This window comes from Suricata suricatta, chromosome 3 (assembly GCF_006229205.1).
Source record: "Suricata suricatta isolate VVHF042 chromosome 3, meerkat_22Aug2017_6uvM2_HiC, whole genome shotgun sequence".
In the NCBI taxonomy this organism is placed as follows: domain Eukaryota; kingdom Metazoa; phylum Chordata; class Mammalia; order Carnivora; family Herpestidae; genus Suricata; species Suricata suricatta.
The window spans coordinates 52,443,931-52,469,658 of NC_043702.1; the positions used below are offsets into that span (position 1 = coordinate 52,443,931).

At 37.9% G+C, this 25,728-nt stretch overlaps 1 protein-coding gene across 1 annotated transcript in view; it reads left to right on the forward strand.

Moving 5' to 3' along the window:
• TTN (titin) overlaps positions 1-25,728 on the forward strand; it is a 269,934-nt gene that overhangs the window by 87,751 nt on the left and 156,455 nt on the right. Inside the window, exons 82-117 of the mRNA XM_029934316.1 lie at positions 22-300; positions 395-673; positions 773-1,051; positions 1,192-1,479; positions 1,619-1,906; positions 3,428-3,709; positions 3,949-4,227; positions 5,696-5,977; positions 6,094-6,372; positions 6,871-7,158; positions 7,498-7,776; positions 7,890-8,168; positions 8,258-8,536; positions 9,118-9,405; positions 9,542-9,829; positions 10,303-10,593; positions 12,814-13,101; positions 13,621-13,713; positions 13,835-14,120; positions 14,926-15,109; positions 15,302-15,391; positions 15,488-15,755; positions 15,862-16,122; positions 17,715-17,924; positions 18,158-18,235; positions 18,337-18,363; positions 18,806-18,865; positions 19,154-19,237; positions 20,783-20,851; positions 22,064-22,111; positions 22,987-23,388; positions 23,827-23,886; positions 24,292-24,369; positions 24,536-24,613; positions 25,184-25,270; positions 25,504-25,584. Coding sequence (XP_029790176.1) covers positions 22-300; positions 395-673; positions 773-1,051; positions 1,192-1,479; positions 1,619-1,906; positions 3,428-3,709; positions 3,949-4,227; positions 5,696-5,977; positions 6,094-6,372; positions 6,871-7,158; positions 7,498-7,776; positions 7,890-8,168; positions 8,258-8,536; positions 9,118-9,405; positions 9,542-9,829; positions 10,303-10,593; positions 12,814-13,101; positions 13,621-13,713; positions 13,835-14,120; positions 14,926-15,109; positions 15,302-15,391; positions 15,488-15,755; positions 15,862-16,122; positions 17,715-17,924; positions 18,158-18,235; positions 18,337-18,363; positions 18,806-18,865; positions 19,154-19,237; positions 20,783-20,851; positions 22,064-22,111; positions 22,987-23,388; positions 23,827-23,886; positions 24,292-24,369; positions 24,536-24,613; positions 25,184-25,270; positions 25,504-25,584 — 7,359 coding nt within the window. The remainder of the gene's footprint in view (positions 1-21; positions 301-394; positions 674-772; positions 1,052-1,191; positions 1,480-1,618; positions 1,907-3,427; positions 3,710-3,948; positions 4,228-5,695; positions 5,978-6,093; positions 6,373-6,870; positions 7,159-7,497; positions 7,777-7,889; positions 8,169-8,257; positions 8,537-9,117; positions 9,406-9,541; positions 9,830-10,302; positions 10,594-12,813; positions 13,102-13,620; positions 13,714-13,834; positions 14,121-14,925; positions 15,110-15,301; positions 15,392-15,487; positions 15,756-15,861; positions 16,123-17,714; positions 17,925-18,157; positions 18,236-18,336; positions 18,364-18,805; positions 18,866-19,153; positions 19,238-20,782; positions 20,852-22,063; positions 22,112-22,986; positions 23,389-23,826; positions 23,887-24,291; positions 24,370-24,535; positions 24,614-25,183; positions 25,271-25,503; positions 25,585-25,728) is intronic.

A 25,728-nucleotide genomic window follows, 5' to 3' on the forward strand; every position in this document is an offset into this window, starting at 1 on the left:
CCCCTCCCTTGGGGTATCCAGAACCACCATCTTTTGAACAAATCCCTGACTCTGTGGAAGTTTTACCTGGAATGAGCCTCATATTCTCCTGCGTCATTAGAGGCACCCCTCCATTCAAGGTCAAATGGTTTAAAGGCAGCCGGGAACTGGTGTCAGGGGAGTCATGCACCATCTCTCTGGAAGATTTTGTGACTGAGCTGGAGTTGTTGGAAGTGGAGCCATTGCAGAGCGGAGATTATTCTTGCCTCGTTACTAATGATGCAGGCAGTGCCTCCTGTACTGCACATCTTTTTGTGAAAGGTCTGCTCTTTGCTCCCACTTGTGTATCTTTTAAGTGTTCTTCCAAGTCTTCATTTAAAGATGCCAATTTTACCCTCATGTTTTCTCCATGTAGAACCAGCCACCTTCGTGAAAAAATTGGCTGATTTCAGCGTGGAGACAGGAAACCCCATAGTTCTTGAGGCCACGTACACTGGCACCCCTCCCATCTCAGTGAGCTGGATGAAGAATGAGCTCCCTCTTTCACAGTCTCAGAATTGCAGTATTACCACGACAGAGAAATCCACCATACTGGAAATCGTTGACAGCACTGTAGAGGATTATGCACAATACAGTTGCCTCATAGAAAATGAGGCTGGTCAAGATATTTGTGAAGCTCTCGTGTCTGTCTTAGGTGTGTTAACAAGTTATCTCTTTTTCCTCACTACCTTTTCCTTCTTTTAAAACATCCTCTTTAAATTAACATGACTGACTATCATCCTTTGTACCCTAGAACCACCTTATTTCATTGAACCTCTGGAACATGTGGAAGCAGCCATTGGAGAACCCATAACTTTACAATGTAAAGTGGATGGAACCCCAGAAATTAGAATCTCTTGGTATAAAGAGCACACAAAGCTACGATCAGCTCCTGCATATAAAATGCAATTCAAAAATAACGTTGCCTCTTTAGTAATCAACAAAGTGGATCACAGTGACGTGGGAGAGTACACCTGCAAGGCGGAAAACAGTGTGGGGGCAGTGGCTTCTTCAGCTGTGCTCGTTATCAAAGGTGATGATGCTTTTGTTTAACAAGTCTTACTGTGGGCTGACAGACCCATTTTCTTAAAAACATCAAAACTGTAATGGATTGACATATGTTGTGGTTGTTTTCTCTCTCGTAAATAAGGATTATCTGTAACTTCTTTACAGAGCGCAAACTTCCCCCTTCCTTTGCAAGAAAACTGAAGGATGTTCATGAGACACTCGGCTTCCCAGTTGCATTTGAATGTCGCATCAATGGCTCAGAACCTCTTCAAGTGTCTTGGTACAAGGATGGGGTACTTTTGAAAGATGATTCTAATTTGCAAACATCTTTTGTTCATAACGTAGCAACTCTTCAGATTTTGCAAACTGACCAGAGCCACGTTGGTCAGTACAATTGCTCAGCTTCTAATCCTCTTGGAACTGCTTCATCCAGTGCCAAGCTCATTCTCGCAGGTGAGTAGCTTATCACATTACCCTCCTTGACATAAAGCAGCTTCATTACCATGGGCCACTGGGCTGGTGCCACTTAGTTTCTGCCCCGTGTCTGGAAGCATGAAAACTGAAGTCGCCATTTGCTCTTCATCCTTTTCAGAGCATGAAGTGCCTCCTTTCTTTGATCTGAAGCCTGTATCAGTAGATCTTGCTCTTGGAGAAAGTGGTTCTTTTAAATGTCATGTAACTGGAACTGCACCCATCAAAATCACTTGGGCCAAAGATAACCGAGAGATTCGCCCTGGAGGCAACTATAAGATGACTTTGGTTGAAAACACTGCCACTCTGACAGTTCTCAAAGTAAGCAAAGGCGATGCTGGGCAGTATTCCTGCTACGCAAGCAACGTCGCTGGAAAAGACTCTTGCTCTGCTCATCTGGGTGTACAAGGTACTCGTCCCCGTAAAGTAGCAACATCTCTTACATTGTCAATGTCTTGAAATATAGGAGGAAGCGCGTGCTTGAAAGTTGTTTCGGACCATGGTCTCGTAATTAGAAGAAACCAGATGGATCCAGGGCCTTCCAAGTGGGGTCAAGTTTTTAAATGTTTTTATTAAAAATATATAAAACAAGTAAAACATGAAGTGAAAATCCATTTTCAAAGACTAAAATGGAGACTAGGGAAATAGTGAACAAAAGTTTGTCGCAGAATTGCAAGAAGATCCAAGATTTGAAAGAAATCAGTTTGGGACAAAAAAAGAAAGTTATCTCAAATGACTTTTTTTCCACAGTAGTTTGTAAATTAATGGATTTAGTTTCTCCAGGGGATAGCAGATCCCAAACAAGCCCTTCGAGAAGAGTTAGCTTGTGTCAATCTTTCTTCCTCCACTAGACCAACTTAAATAATAGTGGAAGCCAGAGGGCTGGGGAAAACATCAATATCCAACATTGTCAAAGGCAACTGTTTCTTTCTGTAGCGAGTTCATGGCTGTTGTTGGCAGAAATTAAATAACTAATAAGATGCTGATTTAACCCCTTAGAGAATTTTTAAGGGTTTTTGTGGTGATGGTTTATAGACACCTTGAAATTAAAATAGAATTGTACTTAGCAGCCCATTTGCTCTATGATCTATTCCGAATTATTTTTATCTCCCTGAGCTGGAATTTTTTGCTTCAGTTAATGAAGGTTTCTTCTTCATCTCCCTACCTCGTATGGGAAATTATGAGGGTTGAAGAAATATCTATTTAAGGCATATAAGATAAATTGGCATAAATATTAAGAAAACTCACCCAATTTTGTTATTTTGATTCCTCATGGTATTTATCTGATATCTTTGCAGCCAAAGGAGATAGGCCTCCGCTGATTTACATACAAGAAAGTGGTCAAACTCTCTTATTGCCTATGAACTTCATAGTGCCTCCAGCAAAGATATACTCCCTAACTCTGATCTTACACTAAAGATACAATTTGAGGGGCATGTGGGTGGTTAAGTCAGTTAAGCATCTGGCTCTTGATTTCAGCCCAGGCCATGATCTCATGGTCCATAAGATTGAGCTCCGCAGCGGGCTCTGTGCTGATAGTGCAGAGCTTGCTTGGGATTCTCTGTCCCTTTCTCTCTGCCCCTCTTCTGCTCAAAATAAATAAATATTTTTTAAAGAGATATAATTCTGTTGCTGGGCGGAGGACCACACAATATGGATCAATGTATTTTCCTCCTTCCTTCGGCAATAACAGTTGATGTGGGTGCTTACTGAAGTAAATGCATTGCATTTTTAGAAATTTCCAGTTAGATTTAACTTAACCATTGTTAACTACTAATTATTAGCTATTCTTCCTTGAATGGCCTCAAATAAATTTGTTTCCCAGAGTTAAAGTCCTATCTGTTTGACAGAGTTTCCTTTTTTCATGTCATCTTGACTTATACATGTCTTTTCCATCCCTTACCTTGTGTTTTCCCTCTTGGTTTCATAGAACCACCCAGGTTCATTAAGAAGCTAGAACCATCAAGAATTGTGAAACAGGATGAATCCACAAGATATGAATGTAAAATAGGAGGGTCTCCAGAAATCAAAGTGTTATGGTACAAAGACGAGACTGAAATTCAAGAGAGCAGCAAATTCAGAATGTCATTCATTGACTCAGTGGCAGTGTTGGAAATGCACTACCTCAGCGTTGAAGACAGCGGAGACTACACTTGTGAGGCCCGCAACGCAGCAGGCAGTGCCAGCAGCAGCACCTCCTTAAAAGTGAAAGGTCAGATCTTACTCTTCCTTTGCGGTTTTCACCCCGGACTCCTCTCTAGTAGTTCTATCAGTCCCTGGTGTGACTCTCTAGCGGCATCTTTAATTTTTAAAGGATGCAATTGAAAATTGAAAGTGATATTTTCTGTCTCTATGATGGAATGGAAAACAGATTCTTACTTGAAACTAGATACTTACATCACACGTCCAAATTTTCCTTTTTTCTCTAACTCGATAACCTTTCAATTGTAGAACCACCCATTTTCCGCAAAAAGCCTCATCCTATTGAGACACTGAAAGGAGCTGATGTTCATCTTGAATGTGAGCTTCAGGGCACGCCTCCATTTCAAGTTTCTTGGCATAAAGATAAGAGAGAACTGAGGAGCGGCAAGAAGTATAAGATAATGACAGAGAACTTCCTGACAAGTATTCACATCCTGAACGTTGATGCCGCAGACATGGGGGAGTACCAGTGCAGAGCCACCAACGATGTGGGCAGTGACTCTTGTGTTGGTTCTATCACTCTGAAAGGTTAGAGTGGCTTCATTCTTTTCTGTCTGCTCTTTCCCTTCTCATTGTTTTCCCTCTAATTTTAATACTCATTTGGCTTCTCGGTGAGTGCCAGGTCCTTTATCACTAGCTGTGTCTTCTACTTTTCCTTTTTTATTTTTCTGATCCTTTTTTGCAGCTAGTGTGCATCCCATTTCTGAATCCTCCCAAGTATCATTCTAGACAATTTTCCCAGTGGATTTCATTGAACTTAGAATTCTGGAGAGGAGAAGATGTTTGACTCTTTCAGCTTAATGGAAACTCTAGCATGTCCCTGCTCTCACCAAAAATACCTCCTATTTAAGAAATGGAAACAACACATTATCACTAGTGTAATTCCTAGCATTGCCTGACTTGAGTGAAGTACTAGTAGACCCATACATTCTATTGTTATTTTTTTTCTTAAAGGTTTTATTTTTAAGTAATCTCTACACCCAACATGGGGCTCGAACTCACAATCCTGGGATCAGGAGTCACATACTCCACTGGCTTAGCCAGTTAGGCATCCCTAAAACATTTTTTTCTGAATATAGTCTTTTTTATTTTCTAAATGTAATATATTGCCAGGCTAGCTAACATACAGTGTATACTGTGTGCTCTTGGTTTTGGGAGCTGATTCCCATGATTCATCAATTGCAAACAACACTCAGTGCTCATCCCAACAAGTGCCCTCCTTAATGCCCTTCACCCGTCTTCTCCTCCCCATCCCCGCCTCCAACCCTCAGTTTGTTCTCTGTATTTAAGAGACTCTTACGGTTTGCCTCCCTCTCTGTTTGAAACTATTTTTCCCCTTCCCTTCCCCCATTGTATTTTGTTAAGTTTCTCAAATTCCACATGAGTGAAAACATGATATGTCTTTCTCTGATTAACTATTTCACTTAGCATAACTCCCTCCAGTTCCATTCATGTTGTTGCAAATGGCAAGATTTCATTCTTTCTCATTGCCGAGTAGTATTCCATTGCATATATAAATCCCATATTCTTTATCTATTCATCAGTTGATGGACATTTGAGCTCTTTCCATAATTTGGCTATTGTTGATAGCACTGCTATAAACATTGGGGTACATGTGCCCCTATGAATGAGCATGACCGTATCCTTTGGATAAATTCCTAGTAGTGTTATTGCTGGGTCGTAGTGTAATTCCATTTTTAATATTTTGGGGAACTTCCACACTGTTTTCTAGAGAGGCTGCACCAGTTTGCATTCCCACCAACAATGCAAGAGGGTTCCCCTTTCTCCACATCCTTGCCAGCCTCTGTTGTTTCCTGAGTTGCTCATTTAAGCGACGCTAACCAATGTGAGGTGGTATCTCAGTGTGGTTTTGATTTGTATTTCGCTGATGATGAACGATGTTGAGCATCTTTTTATATGCCTGTTGGCCATCCAGATGTCTTCTTTGGAAAAGTTATGCCCATGCATTTTAAATAATATGTCTGTTTTTTATCAGCACCACCAAGATTTGTGAAGAAGCTCAGTGATGTTTCTACCATTGTTGGTGAAGAAGTTCAGCTACAGACTACTATCGAAGGCGCTGAACCAATTTCAGTGGTGTGGTTCAAAGATAAGGGGGAGATTGTTAGAGAAAGTGACAACATATGGGTTTCTTATTCAGAAAACGTTGCAACCCTACAGTTTGCAAGAGCAGAAACAGCCAATGCTGGGAAGTACACCTGTCAGATTAAAAACGATGCTGGAACGCAAGAGTGCTTCGCCACACTCTCTGTGCTCGGTTAGTACCAATAGAACATTGTCATGAATACAAAACACAGCCTTACTGGTATCTGTGTTTTCTTTAGTTCTTCAGCTAGATTTTAAAATCTGAGTATAATTTATATCTCATTCCAGAACCTGCGGCAATTGTGGAAAAGCCAGAATCCATAAGAGTTACCACAGGAGATACCTGTACCTTGGAGTGCACAGTCACTGGCACCCCCGAACTCAGTACTAAGTGGTTCAAGGATGGAAAACAACTGACAAGTGACAGCAAATACAAAATAAGCTTCTTCAACAAAGTATCTGGCCTTAAGATTATTAATGTGGCGCCTAGTGACAGTGGTGTGTACAGTTTTGAGGTGCAAAACCCCGTCGGCAAAGACAGCTGTACAGCGTCCGTTCAAGTTTCAGGTTGGTTGGTTAGCCTTTTGTCTCAGTGTTATTGTAGTATCGCTCCTGATTTACGTATATGCGTATGGGAAGCTCCATCATCTACAGTGTGACATGAGTCTGACGTATTCTGTGTCAGCAAAATCAGAAGTAACATACCTGTAGAGTTAGAAGAAAATCAGGTTAAAAAGTTATATCCCTTCCTCCTGGAGAAATTTCCACAATTCAAAGTAAAACTGAATCCCTGGAGAAGGACAAAGTTGTCTTTAACTATCACTTATGCTGAAATAATTCACCATGTAATGGTTCAAAGCAATGAGAAACCAAGATCCTTAACACGTCCATCAGCACATCTTACCCATTGATACTTGAGGCTTTTGACTGTTTGAACCCATAGGGAATTCTTCAATATCTTTGCAAAAACACCAAGTGGATCTAGGATCCAAAAATACAATAATTCTCTTTTCAAATCACATTATAACTGATGTCTCTTGTTTGTTTGATTTTTACCACATTCAGACCGAATTGTTCCTCCTTCATTCACGAGAAAATTGAAAGAGACAAATGGCCTGTCTGGTTCCTCGGTTGTAATGGAGTGCAAAGTCTATGGATCACCTCCAATCTCTGTCTCCTGGTTCCATGAAGGAAATGAGATCAGCACTGGAAGGAAATACCAGTCCACCCTGACAGATAACACTTGTGCTTTAACTGTTAACATGCTGGAAGAATCAGACGCCGGCAACTACACATGTGTAGCTACTAATGTGGCTGGCTCTGATGAATGCAGTGCTCCTTTGACTGTGAGAGGTCAGTTAAAAAGACAATAAAACAGGGGCACCTGGGTGGCTCAGCAGTTAAGTCTCCAACTCTTTATCTCAGCTCAGGTCATGATCTCACAGTTTGTGAGTTCTGGCCCCGTGTCAGGCTCTGCACTGACAGACAGCATGAAGCCTGCTTGGGGTTCTCTCTTTTTCCCCCTCCCTCTCTGCCCCTCCCCTACTCATGCTTTCTCTCTCAAAATAAATAATTTTTTAAAATACAGTAAAACAGATCTGTATTTTATAGTTTGTGAAATGTATTAAGTATTTTTATCATCAAAATCGAAAAATATTAAATTGTTTTTGGTATGTGTTTGTGTTTGTTTAGAACCACCATCTTTTGTTCAGAAACCTGAGGCCATGGATGTTTTTACTGGAGCCAATGTAACTTTCACAAGCATCATAAAAGGAACACCTCCTTTCAGTGTCAGCTGGTTCAAGGGTAGCAGTGAACTAGTACCAGCGGACAGATGTAACGTGTCTCTGGAGGATTCAGTGGCCGAACTGGAGTTGTTTGATGTAGATACAACACAAAGTGGAGAATACACCTGCATAGTTAGTAATGAAGCTGGTAGAGCTTCTTGTACAACACATCTCTATGTAAAAGGTTTGTTGGACTGCTATTCTTCATTTTTACAATTAGCATACATGAAGTAACATATAGGTCTATATCTGAATGTATATGGGTTTGAGTCTATATTGTCGATCTGTTTTCTATAGCTCCAGCCAAATTTGTGAAGAGGCTCAATGATTACAGCATAGAGAAAGGAAAACCCCTGATTCTAGAGGGCACGTACACTGGAACTCCTCCTATTTCCGTGACATGGAAGAAAAATGGCATAAATATAACTCCCTCTCAGAGGTGCCATATTACCACAACCGAAAAGTCTGCCATCTTGGAAATCCCAAGTAGCACAGTAGAGGACGCAGGACAATACAACTGCTACATCGAAAATGCTTCTGGAAAAGATTCCTGTTCTGCACAAATACTGATACTAGGTTTGTTATGATCCCACATTCGTATCTTCGTATATAAAATAATCACTCTGACGTGTCTCTTCATGACGAATTCTCTCTCCTGCCTGCAGAACCACCGTATTTTGTCAAGCAGCTGGAGCCTGTTAAGGTGACCGTTGGAGATTCTGCCTCTTTACAATGCCAGATTGCTGGGACCCCTGAAATTGGGGTGTCTTGGTACAAAGGAGATACAAAATTAAGACCTACTACCACCTACAAAATGCATTTTAGGAACAACGTTGCTACGCTGGTTTTCAACCAGGTTGATAGTAATGACACTGGAGAATATATCTGCAGAGCTGAAAACAGTGTGGGAGAAGTTTCTTCGTCAACTTTCCTTACTGTTCAAGGTGATTGAAATATTTTAGAAGAGAATGAATTTGTGTTGCTTTTGAACAAGATTTAAAATATCTGGTGAATGCCTTCCTTCTGCCCAATGTAAAATGTTCCGCTTAAGATATTCTGCCTACAGTTAGTGGTTTATCTTTGTCTATAGGTGGGAGAGATAAGAGGCCTAAATGTTTGGTTGGAAGGATCATGCCATCAATTGTCTCTGTAATTAAAGCTTTAAGAAAAATGAGTAGCCATATTTTTAAAATTTCACCTCATCCATATCCCATTTACTTGCCAGTAAGTCAGTCCTAAAAATAGGACAGTCTGCTGCGTGCCTGGAGATGTATCTTAAGCCAATCAATTTCTCTACAGGCTTACATGTTTTTGCACCTAGGGTGCATTAGGTTGACCACAGCGTGAAAATTCTGCTCCAAAAGTTTATATGTTGTTCTTTGTGTCCAAGTTAATTCAAGAGCTATTAATACCTCTGGATATTTTTGTAGACATACTATTATCTATATGACAATAATTGTGAGAAGAGTATTCGGTAAATTAGAAACATCCAGAAGTGTTCATTGTTTTAATTCTGTTCCTACAGAGCAAAAACTTCCACCATCATTTTCTCGGCAATTGCGAGATGTCCAAGAAACGGTTGGACTGCCAGTTGTTTTTGAATGTACCGTACATGGATCAGAACCTATCTCAGTGTCTTGGTATAAAGATGGCAAGCCATTGAAAGATGGCCCAAATGTACAAACATCGTTTTTAGATAATGTAGCCACTCTGAATATTTTTAAAACAGATCGAAGCCTTGCAGGCCAGTATTCTTGCACAGCTACGAATCCTATCGGGTCGGCTTCTTCCAGTGCCAGACTCATTCTCACAGGTTTGTGGACTCTTCGACTTCTTTCTATTTCTGTAAATAAAATTTCTATAGTCAAAATTAAGGAGAAAACATCACAGTTTCTGTCAAGTGGGATGGTTACGGAGCCTGAAACCTTGTCTTTCTGCTCTGCAATTAGAGGGGAAGAACCCACCCTTCTTTGACATTCCCGTGGCCCCTGTGGATGCTGTGGTCGGGGAAAGTGCGGACTTTGAGTGCCACGTGACTGGGACACAACCAATAAAAGTCACCTGGGCCAAAGACAACAGAGAGATACGAAGTGGCGGAAACTACCAGATTAGTTACCTGGAAAACAGTGCCCACCTGACAATCCTGAAAGTGGACAAAGGAGACTCAGGGCAGTATACCTGCTATGCTGTGAATGAAGTGGGAAAGGACTCCTGCACAGCTCAACTTAATATAAAAGGTATCGTTTATTTTGCCTGTGGTCCAATGAAACGTAGTCATTTTCTGTTCTGTCCTAATGGTGCAGTTTCTATAAGGGTAGTGAAATTTAGGACAGTTTTTAAACAAATGACATAAAAATGTTTAAGAAGAAATAAGTTTCTCTAGAGAACAAACGATCTTTCTAAATTTGTATTTTTCTAAAACTATATATATCCTACATAACCCTAAGACCACCTTCCTCTTTTTATTTTTTACAATTTTGTGGTTCTGTAAATAGCTCTAAGTTATTTTCATCATTAATTCCATAAAGCAGAGAACAGTTTAGAATAAGTTTGTGGAGGGGGCTGAAATTTTAGGAACATACACTGATTTGCTGTATTTAGTTGGTCAGCATTAACTTTTACTGTAAAATATGATTCTTTTTCCTGAAAAACCTCACATCAGTAATCCACTCCTGGGTTCCATTTCATGTATTCTTGCAATTTCTTACAGAGCGGCTCATTCCACCAAGTTTCACTAAAAAACTCTCAGAGACAGTTGAAGAAACAGAAGGGAATTCTTTCAAGCTTGAGGGCCGTGTTGCTGGCTCCCAACCTATAATGGTTGCATGGTACAAGAATAATATAGAGATACATCCAACTGCTAACTGTGAAATTACATTCAAGAACAACACACTCTTGCTGCACGTCAAGAAGGCGGGCATGGGCGATGCTGGTCTATACACGTGCAAAGTGTCAAACGACGCAGGCTCTGCTCTGTGTACATCTGCAATTGTCATCAAAGGTTAGTCATCTTGGCAGCCCCAAGCCTCTTGTGTTCTTCTTTATTGCCTATTAGATAGCCGTGTGCATTTCCCCTGACAGATGCATGTCTTCTCTAACTCTGTTGACCAAGTAAGTTATAACACATATGTACAGTTGCCCCTTGAACAGATGAAGGTTAGGAGCACTGACAAATCCCCGTATAACTTTTGACTTCTCCAAAACTTTACTAATAGGGTACTGTTGACTGGAAGCCTTACTAATAATATCAATAGTTGACTAACACATAATCTGTATGTTATGTATTATACGTTATATTCTTACAGTGCAGTGAGCTAGAAAAAAGAAAAACTCTGCTGGTAAGGGGAACTGTGCCATTCAACCCTATGCTGTTCAAGGGCCAACTGTAAAACCACATTGTGTAATTGGCTCACCATAATTCCACATATATTTACTTAAAATATATTACTATTTGTAATTTACAGGGCCAGAAAATTAGATGTCCTATACTCAAGGGACTAAAATCTTAGCTTGTAAATCATATCCCACAATTCTCTCCGTCAGCTAGAAGCCCAAGTCTACTTAGAAATTCATGCACAAGTGATATATGGATTTTTATGAAGCATGTTTATTTCGGAAACTTCTTAAATTTTCATCATGGAAAATTGCATTAACTTTGCTGATTATTAGTTACATCACATTCTGAAACATTCTCTTTTCTATTTCTAAAGGATTATTGTTTGACATGTATTGCCCAAAGCTTTTAGGCTATACATGAATATCAATTCCAGATGAAAGAGTAAAATTTGCTCAGAAGGGAGAAAAAAAGATGAGTGGAAAGTTTTTGCATATTATTACTGAAGATATATTTAAATATACAGTCGTAGCTTGAGGCAAAGAAATAGACTATATCATTTAAGGAGGTATTTTTTACCTGATCCTCTGACCCTAATGGCTTCATCCAAATGTGCCTAATGCACAATCATCAGAATCACTTTACAAGCCAACTTCCTAGAGTAGCTGCAAGTTTGATTACCAGCTCTGATGATATAGCTCGTCATTTCAGGGTGTGTGCACAGGTAATAGGCTAATAGGCTAATATCTCTGAGTTGTCTTAACTTAAAAGATGCTTGTTTAATAGAACTCAAGTACATTTGGTTTTAAAATATGTTTAATAAAACAAACAAAAAAGTATCCTTAGCAGTGGCTTATATTTATGATTTACATCCCAGGTGGTTTTACCACTGAGTAGAGAAGTACTTTCTATAGAATTCAGAGGCTATTTCCTTGTAGAATTTTTTTAAAGTAGACATCAGAGGTTTTAATCATTATAATTATGAATATTGCTTTATTTTGATATTTCTCAGAATCATTGAATAAAGTCATTACATAACACCGAGTGGTACATGGCTTGGCCTTCCTCTCATGTTATTTGTGTATTCTTCAGTGGGTTTTCAGTTGAACACGGAACTTCAACTGCTGTTTCTTTTGGGCAAATACTGGATTTTAAATCCTACTCTAGCTGCATTTAACAACTAAAGATGAATATCACAGAAAAATCACATACTATGATGTGGGTCATGGATTACTGAAATGTTGGCTTTCCTTCGCAGAGGGAAGCAAGAACCGCTGCTCTAGATGAGGCGAATTCCCCAGTGGGCCCTTAGATTTTAGGGTTCAGCCAAAATGCAGCTATATGCAGGTTTAGGAGAACCAATCGTGTGCTATCTGGCACCACAGTTTATGGTACCTGCCAGTTACAACGTTCGCGGTGCTTAATCAGGACACAGATGCTGCGTGATTTATGAACAACACAGCATCTACTCTCTGCTTGTTTTTAAACCTTTATCTTAAAAAAAAATCTAACACATGTAGCCATTGCCTTTAGAGAGTAATCAACCTTGATTCAGTTCTTGGTTCAGTTCTACTACAGCAACCAGTATTACCTGTTTGAGGCAAAACTTGTCTCGTTTCTGGAATTCAAATCTTTTTTTGCCTTTCTGTTCATGTTTAAAAATATCCTTTGGGCACCTGGGTGGCTCAGTCGGTTACGCATCCAACTCTTGATTTCAGCTCTGGTCATGATCTCACGGTTTGTGAGTTTGAGCCCTGCATCAGGCTCTGCACTAACAGTGCAAAGCCTGCTTGGGATGCTCTCTCTCTCTCTCTCTTTCTCTGCCCTTCCCCTCCATTTCAAAAATTAAAAAATAAATATCTTTTAAAAATATCTTTTTAATTCCAGAACCTAAGAAACCGCCTGTGTTCGATCAGCACCTTACTCCAATAACAGCGAGTGAGGGAGAATTTGTGCAGCTCAGTTGCCACGTTCACGGATCAGAGCCGATCAGGATCCAGTGGTTGAAGGCTGGAAGGGAAGTAAAGCCTTCAGACAGATGCAGCTTCAGCTTTGCTAATGGCACCGCGGTGCTGGAACTTAAGGATGTGACTAAAGCAGATTCAGGAGATTATGTGTGTAAAGCTTCAAATGTGGCTGGAAGTGACACTTCAAAATCAAAAGTGACCATTAAAGGTACAGATACCTCTAAAGTATTATTCAGACCATGCCAACAACTGGTCACATTTATTTGCTTATTACAACTTAAATAAGAATGGAATTCAATTTTCAGAAACATCCATTCTTGCTCATTTGTACTTTATAGTTTCATTATACTTGAAGTATTAGAGAATTCAGTGAAAATTATTTCAAAACAAATTATCTGAAATTGCCCCAAGTTCACCACCCTCTTTCTTATACCTCTTTTTTACTATATCCAAGAATGTATAATTAAGTTCCAAAAATTATGCCGTAATAATGCAACATGAAGTAGTCTGATGTCATAGTCCTAGAGAGAATCTCTATATAAAGCCAAGCCTAAAAATACAAAATTTGATACTGATACTATAATTGTCATTCAACCTACACGTAATGAGTCCTAGAGTGAATGATATTTTTAACACGGCCAAATTCCCAAAGCTTATTTTACAAAGGAATCATTTATTCCAATTCTAACATAATCATAATAACCAAGCACATAAATGTGTCTTTTAGAAAAACCAGCGGCTGTCCCAGTGGCTAAGAAAGCAGCAGTGGACGGGAGACTCTTCTTCGTGTCAGAGCCTCAGAGTATCAGAGTCGTAGAAAGTAAGTACTTCATGAAAATTGCATCGTTGTCTACCCTGTACATTTTGCCACTGATTTAATTCCGCAAAACCCGATTTGGGAAAATTAAGGTTTTTATTCATTTGCTTTCATTCTTCCTTAGAAACCACTGCAACATTCATTGCAAAAGTTGGAGGTGACCCAATACCAAATGTTAAATGGACGAAAGGGAAATGGAGACAACTGAACCAAGGGGGTCGCATTTTTATCCACCAGAAAGGCGATGAAGCAAAGCTGGAGATTAGAGACACCACAAAAACGGATTCTGGATTGTATAGATGTGTCGCATTTAATAAACATGGCGAAATTGAAAGTAATGTTAACCTACAGGTGGATGAAAGGAAGAAACAAGAGAAGATTGAAGGAGATCTTAGAGCTATGCTGAAAAAGTAAGTTCTATTAAAAAAAAATCCACAGTAAATTTCCATTCACAAAAGAGATCTCTTAGGAGTTATGGACCATTCCCTCCAAAATTTAGATCATGTAAGAACATAAGCACACAGACATTCTCACAAAAACATATAAGCAAAAACCCAATATTTGAGCATAAGTTAGTGGTTCAATTAAGATCAATTTCTGAATGATCATGAGAAAGTTTTAAGAATGAAGTGAATTTTTACTAAAAATTTGAACAAAGGAAATGGTCTACAGAGAAATGTGTACACATCTAGATATGAAATTTTTATTTCTCTGTGTTATTTCTCATGTTCTGGATTGTTTTCTAGATCAACTATGTGAAACACTTTCCATAATTACCAATACTTTCAACACAGGTTAGATTTCAACATAATTATTTAGTTATTAAATTAATCAACATTTGCTTTCCATACATCTTTCCCAGGACTTATGATATATATCCCTAAGTAATGCTTTCCATTACTGTCATTGCTTTTGCTTTTAATTATTTCATTAGATTCTGGTTTAAAGTTACAAACCTATTTCTGTTACTCTTTCCTTTCTTAAAATCTTTGATCAAATTTCTCTACTTTGTAACAATGGTCCAATCTTAATCCATTTTTTTTTGTTGTTTCACAGTTAATGTGGTAAGACTAATATTTCTTGAATAAAGGACATAGCACTATGTCTTTTTGTGAAGGGGAAAAGCACCGTAATGACATTTATAATCTTTAAATGATAGGCAATTCAAAGTATGTAGAAGACAGGTGATTTATGTGTATTTCTGATTTCATTTAGGACTCCAGTCTTAAAGAAAGGACCTGGAGAAGAAGAGGAAATTGATATCATGGAACTTCTCAAAAATGTTGATCCTAAGGAATATGAAAAATATGCTCGCATGTATGGAATCACTGACTTCCGGGGACTTCTTCAAGCATTTGAAATACTGAAGCAGAGTCAAGAAGAAGAGACCCATAGATTGGTATGATCTTTTGTATCTTAAAAATTAACATTTGAAACATCTAATATAACCCCTTTGAATTTCCAGAACCCTACCACTGTATAAGATCATGTAATATAACCTAAGCAGCATCAAGAATGGAAGCTGAATAGAATGATGTATCCTCGAATTCAATTTTTTCCCATATATAATACTTATACTTTTGCTTCTCAGGAAATTGAGGAAATTGAGAAGTCAGAGAAGGACGAAAAGGAATTTGAGGAACTTGTATCATTTATTCAGCAAAGACTGTCACAGACAGAGGTAAAATGAATTATGATGATAATACAGTGAACAGATTATTATTCGGGATTACAAGGAAAGGAGTGACTAATATGTGTCAATTCTTTATTCTCCTAGCCTGTCACTCTGATCAAGGATATTGAGAATCAGACAGTTTTGAAAGATGATGATGCTGTGTTTGAAATTGACATTAAGATTAATTATCCAGAGATCAAGCTTTCATGGTACAAAGGGACTGAAAAACTGGAACCCAGTGACAAATTTGAAATACGTATTGATGGTGATCGACATACACTCAGAGTCAAAAACTGTCAACTTAAAGACCAGGGCAATTATAGACTGGTGTGTGGCCCGCATATTGCTAGTGCTAAACTAACTGTAATTGGTAAGTAAAACTCATTTTATCTTAAGAAAAACTTGGGAGGTTAATTTACTATTGAGCACATGTGCATGTGATATTGAACAAAATGTTTTTTGTGTCATTCCAACAGAGCCTGCTTGGGAACGGCATCTTCAGGATGTCACTTTGAAAGAAGGTCAGACTTGCACCATGACATGCCAATTTTCTGTGCCAAATGTAAAATCTGAATGGTTCAGAAATGGCAGAATCCTTAAACCCCAAGGTAGACATAAGACAGAAGTGGAACACAAAGTGCATAAACTGACCATTGCTAACGTGCGAGCAGAAGATCAGGGCAAGTACACCTGCAAATATGAAGACCTTGAAACTTCGGCAGAGCTCAGAATTGAAGGTGGGTGAAGACTGCGGCTGGACCTCTTACAGCACAGGTCAAGGGCAGACGTTGTGCCAGATCTCTGCCACCGTCACCCTGCCATTGCACGTGTTCCAAAGTTTCCGTGCTCTCATTTCCTGACACACACTCGCAGCCTTCGCTCACGTCCCAAAATTCACATGAAGCCATAAGGGAAATAGTTGTACAAATGCCAATTCTTTTGCATAATTTTTTTGTCCAAAAGGCAGATACCAATCTAAACTAAGACATGACTTTATAACAGCTATTTAAATTCTAGGTAATTCCACTAAATTCAACAATTCTTTGCAGTTTTACTAATTTCCACAATTCTCACATCTATGAGTCTCATTCTAAGAAAGAAACACAGAAATGACCAGATTTCCTGGCTATATCTATAAGATCTCGGCTATGAGTTAATGTTTTGTTTACCGAAGTTAATTTGAATCTCCCTATTAGATAAAATTAACAGCATATGTGTGATTAGCAGCTATTTTTCAAAAATAATTATTTTATGTGAGGATTAAATGCCAACCTTTCAAATCTCTGAAATAAAGTGAAATCTGAGGGTCTAGGAGCAACAATATTCATTTCCTAATCCTTTGACCACATGTGCTGTCTAAAGACACACTGGGACTGTTGAGCCACATTTTGGCTATAACGATAGCGTCAATTTCCAGTTGATGTTCATTTATAGTCATTGAAATACAACTCTATGACTTTTCAATCTCTCTGACTTGCTTTAAATGGATATGAATGCCTGGTTGTATTTTAAAGTTCAAAAATTATTAGTATTTTTCAAATTAAAGGATCCAGTTGAAACCGCTTATCATTTTTTTAAACAACTTCATTCTTATATAATCCTTAAAAAAAAAAAAAAAAAAAGCTCCGGTGCCAGAGGACTTATGATGTCTAAGGTGTTCTCGATACCATTATACATTGAATTCCAGACTTCCAGATAAGATTTTCCAGGAGAACCACTCCAGCCCATTCTCCTACTAAAATGACTGCAGTCCCCACTGGTTGAGTCCTTTGTATACGTCCACAGGTGCTTACAAAGCAGGTTTCAGAATCTGAAAAAATGAATCTTCTGAAATTTGGAAGTCCAGACTTCCTACTGAGTTTAAATTATTTCACAAGGAAAGTTATAACCTAGTAGATAATAAACAATTCTAGGTCCTGAATAGCAAAATTATTTTTACAAAAGAAAGAATTTCAAAGGGGAATAAATTACAGAGTAAAATTAAGTTTATGTTTCTCTTATTTTGAGCCCAAAATTTTGCTAACATTTTTAAAGTGTAATTTGACTTTTGGGTTATAAGCACCTTTGACTATTGCCTTTGTGCAAATATTTTAAGGACTCTCATGGATTTCTTTATACATTCCTACCCTGGTCCTGAAGGAATACACTTAAGTATTGGGATAAGTTCTTGTTACTGATGCAGAAAAGAGCACCTTCTTTTTTGTTTTATATTTTCAGCCTTTGTTATATTCTAGTTGGAAACAAAGATGGACACTTTATCCATCTGAGGGGAAAGCAGAGTAAAAACCTTCCTCCCTGTACAGTCTAACCTTGAGTCCTCCTTGTGCAGCTGAACCAATTCAGTTTACGAAGCGCATACAGAACATCGTGGTGAGCGAGCACCAGTCGGCCACTTTCGAGTGCGAAGTGTCCTTTGATGATGCGATTGTGACATGGTATAAAGGACCAACAGAACTGACCGAGAGCCAGAAGTACAACTTCAGGAATGATGGTCGCTGCCATTATATGACCATCCACAATGTGACCCCAGATGATGAAGGTAATTTAGTTGACAGGGTCCTTGTGAATTAGATAATTTAAATCTTGTCTGTTTTATATACTTCTACCCAAGTTTACACTTATACTCTGTAATTCTATATAGTATACTACTATACTTAAAGAAAGAGGATTATAAGTAAATACACATAAATAAATTCCAATTAAATATTGTATTTAAGTAAAGAAATGCAGTTTACAAACATCAGAAAACAAGGGTTTGATGATTTTTCTTAGGTGTCTATTCAGTAATTGCTCGACTGGAACCAAGAGGGGAAGCCAGAAGCACAGCGGAATTGTACTTAACAACCAAAGGTCAGAAAACACCGCATGAAAGTCACACTGCAATTTTTGAAACTAAGACTCCTGCCCAGGCGATTCTAAATACACAAATGTCATTTTTTTTTCTTTTGCAGAAATTAAGCTTGAGATGAAGCCTCCTGGTAAGTTAAAAAAAAAAAAAAAGAAAAGAAAAAGAAACTCAACCCTTTTTCACAGTAGATTCAACATAATTTTGTTTATATTTATATTGTTTACATTGTTTACATTTTTCAGTCCAATATTATCCGGTAAAATTTTCAGGAAATAAGACAAATGTTAGGCTTTGTGACCTTGGTAAATGAGAGATGATGTCTCATCTAAATGATATCTATGATCATGCCAAAATTGTGTGGCCATAGAACAAAACCAGTTTTTACAGGGAATAAACCTGCCTATGTGGTTACATACAAAAGAATCCTAATTTCTCTCTATATTAGATTCTATATACAGGTGTCTGTATATTAGATTCTGCAGTTGGAAATGCCTGACAAATACATCTTAGTTGTCTAATAAATATGTGTCATTTCAGTCCCTCTATGCTGATCATTATATGTTCCTTTTCAGATATTCCTGACTCCAGAGTTCCAATCCCAACCATGCCTATCAGAGCAGTACCTCCAGAAGGTAGGACCCAGCACCACGACACCTGGCTTGCAGCAAAAGTATCCTACCACTAGGAAACTAGCGATGCAAAACCGTAACAGAGAGCCAGAGCACCTCCTCGCGTGTCATATTCTTCACTGTATAAAAATCAAAGCAAAAGAGTAGTAACAATTATAAATGTGTGCTATTTTATTTGCTCTGATTAATTGCTCTATAACCCCTTTGAATACTGAAAGAAATGAATCAGACTTTTCATTGTACTTTACACCCAATAAAAAACCAAACGATGACGGTATTTCTTTTCTTCAGAAATCCCTCCTATGGCTGTTCCTCCTATTCCTCTGTTGCTGCCAACACCCGAAGAAAAGAAACCACCAGCAAAACGCATTGAAGGTATTACATGTTCTCTACCTAAATGGCAAAATATATAATTAATTATTGCGGACCTGGAAAGTGTTGTCTAATGCAACATGTTGGCCCTCTAGTGGTCAACACATTGAATTGCCCTTCAAAATGTAAATTATTTACTTTAAATACTTTAAATATGACCAAAACTATGAAAATCATCAGACAAACCAAATGCAATGCTTGATATTAAAATATGTTATCTTAATAGAATCACTTAAACATTAATGTCAAATTGATTTCATGTTTGTTTTGGGGGTGTGTGTGTGTGTGTGTGTATACATACATATATATAATTTTATAATGGAATTAATTTCTAGTGAAGCTCCTGGGCATAAACCATACTATATTGTGGTCATGCTGCAAATTATAGTTTGTATTTTTTTTCTCAGTTACAAAGTTAACAGCTTTTTAAAATTTGCTGTTTTGTTACAAAAATATGATTTAGAATATCTTTGATATATTTGATTTTTTTTCTTAGCTCAGGAATGAGTTCACCAATAAAGAGCTCTTGAGTATGTCAGGGAATTTCCCTTTTCAAATATTTCAATAGACAAATTATGCTATTTGTCCCTGAAGCTATTCAACTAAATCAGTCAACAGACTGCCTGGGACTTTCTAGAGTTCTGGGGAGTTGTGTCTTGCTATCAGAATTCTCCTCGCATCAGGAAAAAATTCTGCTTGTCAAAGTCAGCTATTTCCACAGTCAGATTTTTCTGTAGCAGGTTCCAGGATTTGGCTGCTAGTTTCTCAGTATCTGCTGCCATTGGTGTCAAGAGCTTGCGCCAGTTTTCAGGTAGCCCCAGGCAAAACAGTAGAAATCAAAAAATGAAAAAATTCCAATTTTGTGACTAATACATCTCAATAAGAAGAAAAACATTTTATAATTTAGATTAATAATTAAATATATTTCATCTACTTCTGAGAACAGAGAGGAATAAGAATGAAAAATCATAAATTTAATTTACATTTATGTTTATTGTCAGAAATAATAATTATATTTTAATGAAGGATTTTGTCTTTGAGTGCTACTGTCAACATGGCTAAGTTTACCCACTGAGAAACTTGGGAAATGAAATCATACCTTAAAAATTAAATACTGTGGTATTTGTCAATATTAAAAGCCATAATCAAGTTATGAGTAGGGGCCACAAAGTATAACGTCAGCAACGACAAAGAAAACTTCTCCAGCATCACAGATAGGATTTTGGATTTCACTAATTCACTTGTTATTCTTCTTCCTGACAAGTGTAAATGCTCTTGTCTAAGTGAAACAAAGTGCCAATGTGGCCCTTTTCTATTTGTGGTATCACATGTGCTCGACGGTTTGCAATCTTTAACTCTAGGCAGGCATAACATCAGTGAAGATGTAGAATCACCCTACATATTCTATCTCCATCCAGAAAACATTTTCTGCATTCTAGCACAAGACTTTTCTGAAACAGGTATCTTGGAATAATGTTGCAAGAGTCTCATCACCATCAAAACCTGAAAACATTTTACTTGTTTACATCTGACCTTCTTCTTTTTTAGTGACCAAAAAAGCTGTGAAGAAAGATACCAAAAAAGTTGTTGCAAAGCCCAAAGAAGAGGCACCTACAGGTACTCCAATTAATTAATCAATATTGAATGTTACTGCTTTTCTGCTCGTTAACAATTTTAAACCCCAAATAGAGGCTGGGGGAAGGTAAGAATTTGAATTCACAAATCAGAATCTCTGCCTTCCCTCGCTCAGACCTTCTTCTTGAACTCAGTCCTCACTTTCTTTGTCAGCTTGCTACTTTCTCCTTTTTTCCTCCCCTGTCCTCCTGTGCCCCTGCCTGCCCCTGGCACACGTGGTCGCACCAGAGCTCTTGTTAGCTCTGGATGGCACGCTGGTCCCAGGCTGCTCTGGACCCAGTCCTGCCAACAGAAGGCCAAGGGCTGACGCCAGCTGCAGTGGCTGCTCCAGCCCAACTCAGAACCCTCCCTGGCTGGTCCCGTCGTCAGTCCCTGAGGAAAAATAAAACACCCCCTGAAAGAGGATCAATTCAATTACTTCCATTTTTACTATATCTTGGAAGAGTTTTAGGAGGAAGACTGGAGAACTAAATTTAAGCAAGTAGTTTTACCTATTTAATGAAGATTAGAGTAAGGAAGTCCTCCTGAAGGAAGGAGAGGCCAGGAGCACAAGGCACCATGCCCAGAGGTGTTTTTCTTTTCTTCCCCCCTTTTTTTTTTGTCTTTATTTCATTTTGAGAGACAGAGACAGAGTGTGAGTGGGGGAGGGGCAGACACAGAGAGGGAGACGCAGAATGTGAAGCAGGCTCCAGGCTCTGAGCTGTCAGCACAGAACCCGACGCAGGTGTTGGACTCACAGACTGTGAGATCGTGACCTGAACCGAAGTCGGACGCTCAGCCGACTGAGCAGCCAGGCGCCTCCCCAGAGATGTTTTTCTGAGTGATGGTTTGCAAAACATGATGGCATAAGAGGAAGCTCAAAAAGCGTGGATATTTTCTCAGCTTTGTACTTAACCACTGAAAAAATGAAACACACCTTGTTTTCTGGCATTAGACTTACTGAATAGTCTCTTCGTGTTTCATGTTCATTGAAACTGTTTTAAGTCTACCTAGACTACAATCAAAGTTCAGCCTTTCCTAATTTTTGTTAATACAGCATTGCATAGCAAGTCTGGTGAGCTAAATTTGGAAATTATAAAGGCATTTGGCCCACTAGCAACATAGACTGTACAAATGACTAACAAAGTGCAGAGGATTAGCAAGCATTACATAATGCATAAAGATCAACATATTGTCTATTCTTTTAAATCCCAGAGGTTGCCAAGAAGCCCCTGCCTCCTACTGCCTTAATTCCAGCCAAAGGTAAACAAAACGATATTATTAAATCTTTTTATTTACTCCTGAGATTTGCATCTCTGCTTTGGATTCTTATTTTTAAATATAAGGCTTCTAGCTGATTGTGAAGTCATGGCATCTCCTCTACCACATTCAAATTAGGACTAGAAATGACGACTTCCTATTGCTCCAATCCCAGAAAGGGAATCAGAGGCCATGCTTATGCAGGCAGCCTCAGTGCGGTGGACACGGAAAAAGCGGTGGTGAGGGGTCGGAGGGAGGCGGCATCCTTACTGTTTCGGTGTAGCTAACACGAGTACTAAGATCACGGGAACAGTGCTAGCCTTCATTTTTTTAAGCTGTTGTTGTAAAAACAACTACTTGACTTGGTTCTATAATTTTAAGTATTATCTTTGTAAAACTGATTCAAGAGTCATCTTCAACTACCAAAAGGGTAGCTTTAAAATTATAATGTTTCTGAAAGAATAATTGGAAATAGAGGTTAACGTTAAATATAAATTCTGTTAAATGATCAAATGTTTAAATATCCTGTGGGAAACGAGGAGCTTTGTAATCTGGAGTTGTTACAGAACGATGGATGGTGTGTCCATTTGTTATTTACCGAATGCCGTTTTGCTCACACTGGAAAAATCCTCAAGTTAAGAATAAAGTGCTTCTTGCTATTCTTTATTGTGCTGCACAGTCAACAAAAATTTAAACGGAACCAATACTCAGAAAATATAACAAATTATCAACATAACACTGAGATCTGAGACACTGATACTGTTTGACAACATAGGCTTTGGTTTTTGAATTAATGAATATGGATATAATTATGGATATTAGATATGATTCATATGCTAATATTGTCATTTAATGTATCATTCGTTCATTCATTTTAGCTCCTGAAATTATTGACGTATCTTCCAAAGCAGAAGAAGTAAAAATAACGACCATAACCAGAAAGAAAGAGGTTCAGAAAGAAAAAGAAGCTGTGTATGAGAAAAAGCGTGCCGTCCATGAGGAGAAGAGAGTTTTCATCGAATCTTTAGAAGAACCTTATGATGAACTCGAAGTGGAACCATACACTGAGCCATTTGAAGAAGCTTATTATGAAGAACCAGATGAAGACTATGAGGAGAGGGTGGAAGCTAAAAGGGAAGTTCATGAGGAATGGGAAGAAGATTTCGAGGAAGGCCAGGAATACTATGAAAGGGAAGAAGGTTATGACGAAGGGGAGGAAGAGTGGGAGGAAACTTACCAAGAGAAAGAAGTAATTCACGTGCAAAAGGAGGTTTACGAAGGTGAGTGTCAGCTGGCTGCCTTTTCCCCCCTTTTTTCTCAGTTCCTTAGATTTTCAATGTTGTGAACCTGATCTGCAATGGAAACGAAATTACTGAAATAATCAGTTAGGTCTTAAGATTAGAAATTTTTAGAAACTTAATCTGTAAGCTTCTTCAGTTATTTTCAGGCTTTGACATTATAAATTGAAACATTCAGTCCACTTACTAAATTACAAGTGCTATTTTCTAATGCAGAAATTCAGGGTTTACTTCCACTGCCTTAGTGCATCTCTCCTTGAGCCTGCTTCGAAAGCTAGCTGCAAGGGATCATGTTACCAATAATGATCCCAAACACAATACTTTCCACAATTATATATTCTTATTTCTTTTGTAATTAATACAATCTACTAGAACTTACCTATTTAAGCATCCCTTCTTATTCCTCTGTTTTTGTTAAAGAATCCCACGAAAGAAAAGTTCCAGCAAAAGTGCCTGAAAAGAAAGCACCACCTCCAAAAGGTACGTAATTGGAATTATTTACATAGATCAGAACATCAACATCATTATCATGGCTTGTTTGGCAGAGATGTATAAACCACCAGTTCAATCCAATAGGCACAACTTCTTCTCTAAGCTTTATTGTACCAATGACTTCTTTCCCCTAAGAATATCTATTTAATGCAAAATTTAAAAAGAAAATAAAAGGATTATTACAATAAATATTTTTAAAAATAACCAAAATATTTGAAATACAGAACCTTGTACTTAAAGTTCAGAGCACCAAGCTTATTTCTTTCTTTAAAATTATATACATATTGCATATGCATGTATACATATATACATACATATATGGATACATAGGAAGAAAGAGAGAATTTTAACAGCAATTCTAAAAGTACTGCAATTTCTTTAAAATGCTTGCAGTTGTAAAGAAGCCAGTAGTTGAAAAAATTGAAAAGACTTCTCGAAGAATGGAGGAAGAGAAAGTTCAAGTTACCAAAGGTATTATGGTTTAAAACATTTCTAGTACCATGGACACATATCATCTGTTTACTGATGTATATTCCCGTGTTAGTTATTTATAATATCATCTAAACTAAGGTATTGTAAAATTTTGTGCAAAGTGATATTCTTCACAACACAAATGTATTTGTGCATATTTTTTAAGTACCTGAAGTTTCAAAGAAGATTATTCCACAAAAACCTTCTCGGACTCCAGTGCAGGAAGAAGTAATTGAAGTGAAAGGTATACATCTTTGTCTTTCCAGCTACAAGTTTTAAACATTTTTATTTATGTCTATGTATATGTGTACATATATTACTAAACAATTCACGAACCCAAAACTACCAAAATAAAAACATGTTTATACAGTATATATTTTATGTCGAGTTTCACATCATGCATAATTTGAGGAAATAACATTCCCTTTGTTTCTAGTTTTGTTTTAAAAATTACATAATTTTTTAATCTAAGAAGGCTTTGTTTAATGAATAGTCTTCTAACTTTACCATGCAATGCATTCCATTGCGTATAATATTCCCCGTCCTCTCGTTTATGTGAAGAAACCCTAATGGATTTGGAAAAGCACCACATTACCTGTGAAGAAGTTGTGTCTATTTGATTCCCACTCAGTAATGTTCGATAAAGCCTGCATGGGTTGTTTGTCCCTATATATCAAAACACGATTTGTTTTCTTGTCAACACTGACTTTATTCTCAAGCTATCATATTAATCCACCCATTCTGTAACTATGTATTTGATCTGGTATCTTGTCTTAGAAAAAGAAATACTAAATGTAAAATGCTCTCTTTAAAGTCCCAGCTGTGCATACAAAGAAGATGGTTATTTCAGAAGAAAAGATGTTCTTTGCTTCTCACACAGAGGAGGAAGTATCAGTCACAGGTATAAGGCACATTTGGATTTGGGGGCTCAGATGGTAGGGCTTCAGATGAATTTTTATCTCTCTTTGCCTTACCTGTTTGTGATGCTGTCGGCATCTCTGTCTCCTTGTAACTCTCTGTCATCTTTTCATTGCACATTGTCTCTGTTTCAATTTGTATTTCAATGTTCTTTGTAAATTATAATTACCACCTGCAATATGGCATGTCAGTAATTAAAATGTACATTTTTTAAAGTCCCTGAGGTACAAAAGAAAACTGTTACTGAAGAGAAAATTCATGTTGCTGTTTCCAAAAAGACTGAGCCTCCACCTAAAGGTATTAGTCCTTCTGAGTTTAAAATCTTTTAAAAGTTCCATAATAAGCATCTGGATATGTTAATATTGCATAATGGATTTGGTCACATGGTCTGCAGACCTACTGCCATTGTGGACAGGGGCTGGGAGACCGTGAGGAACACAC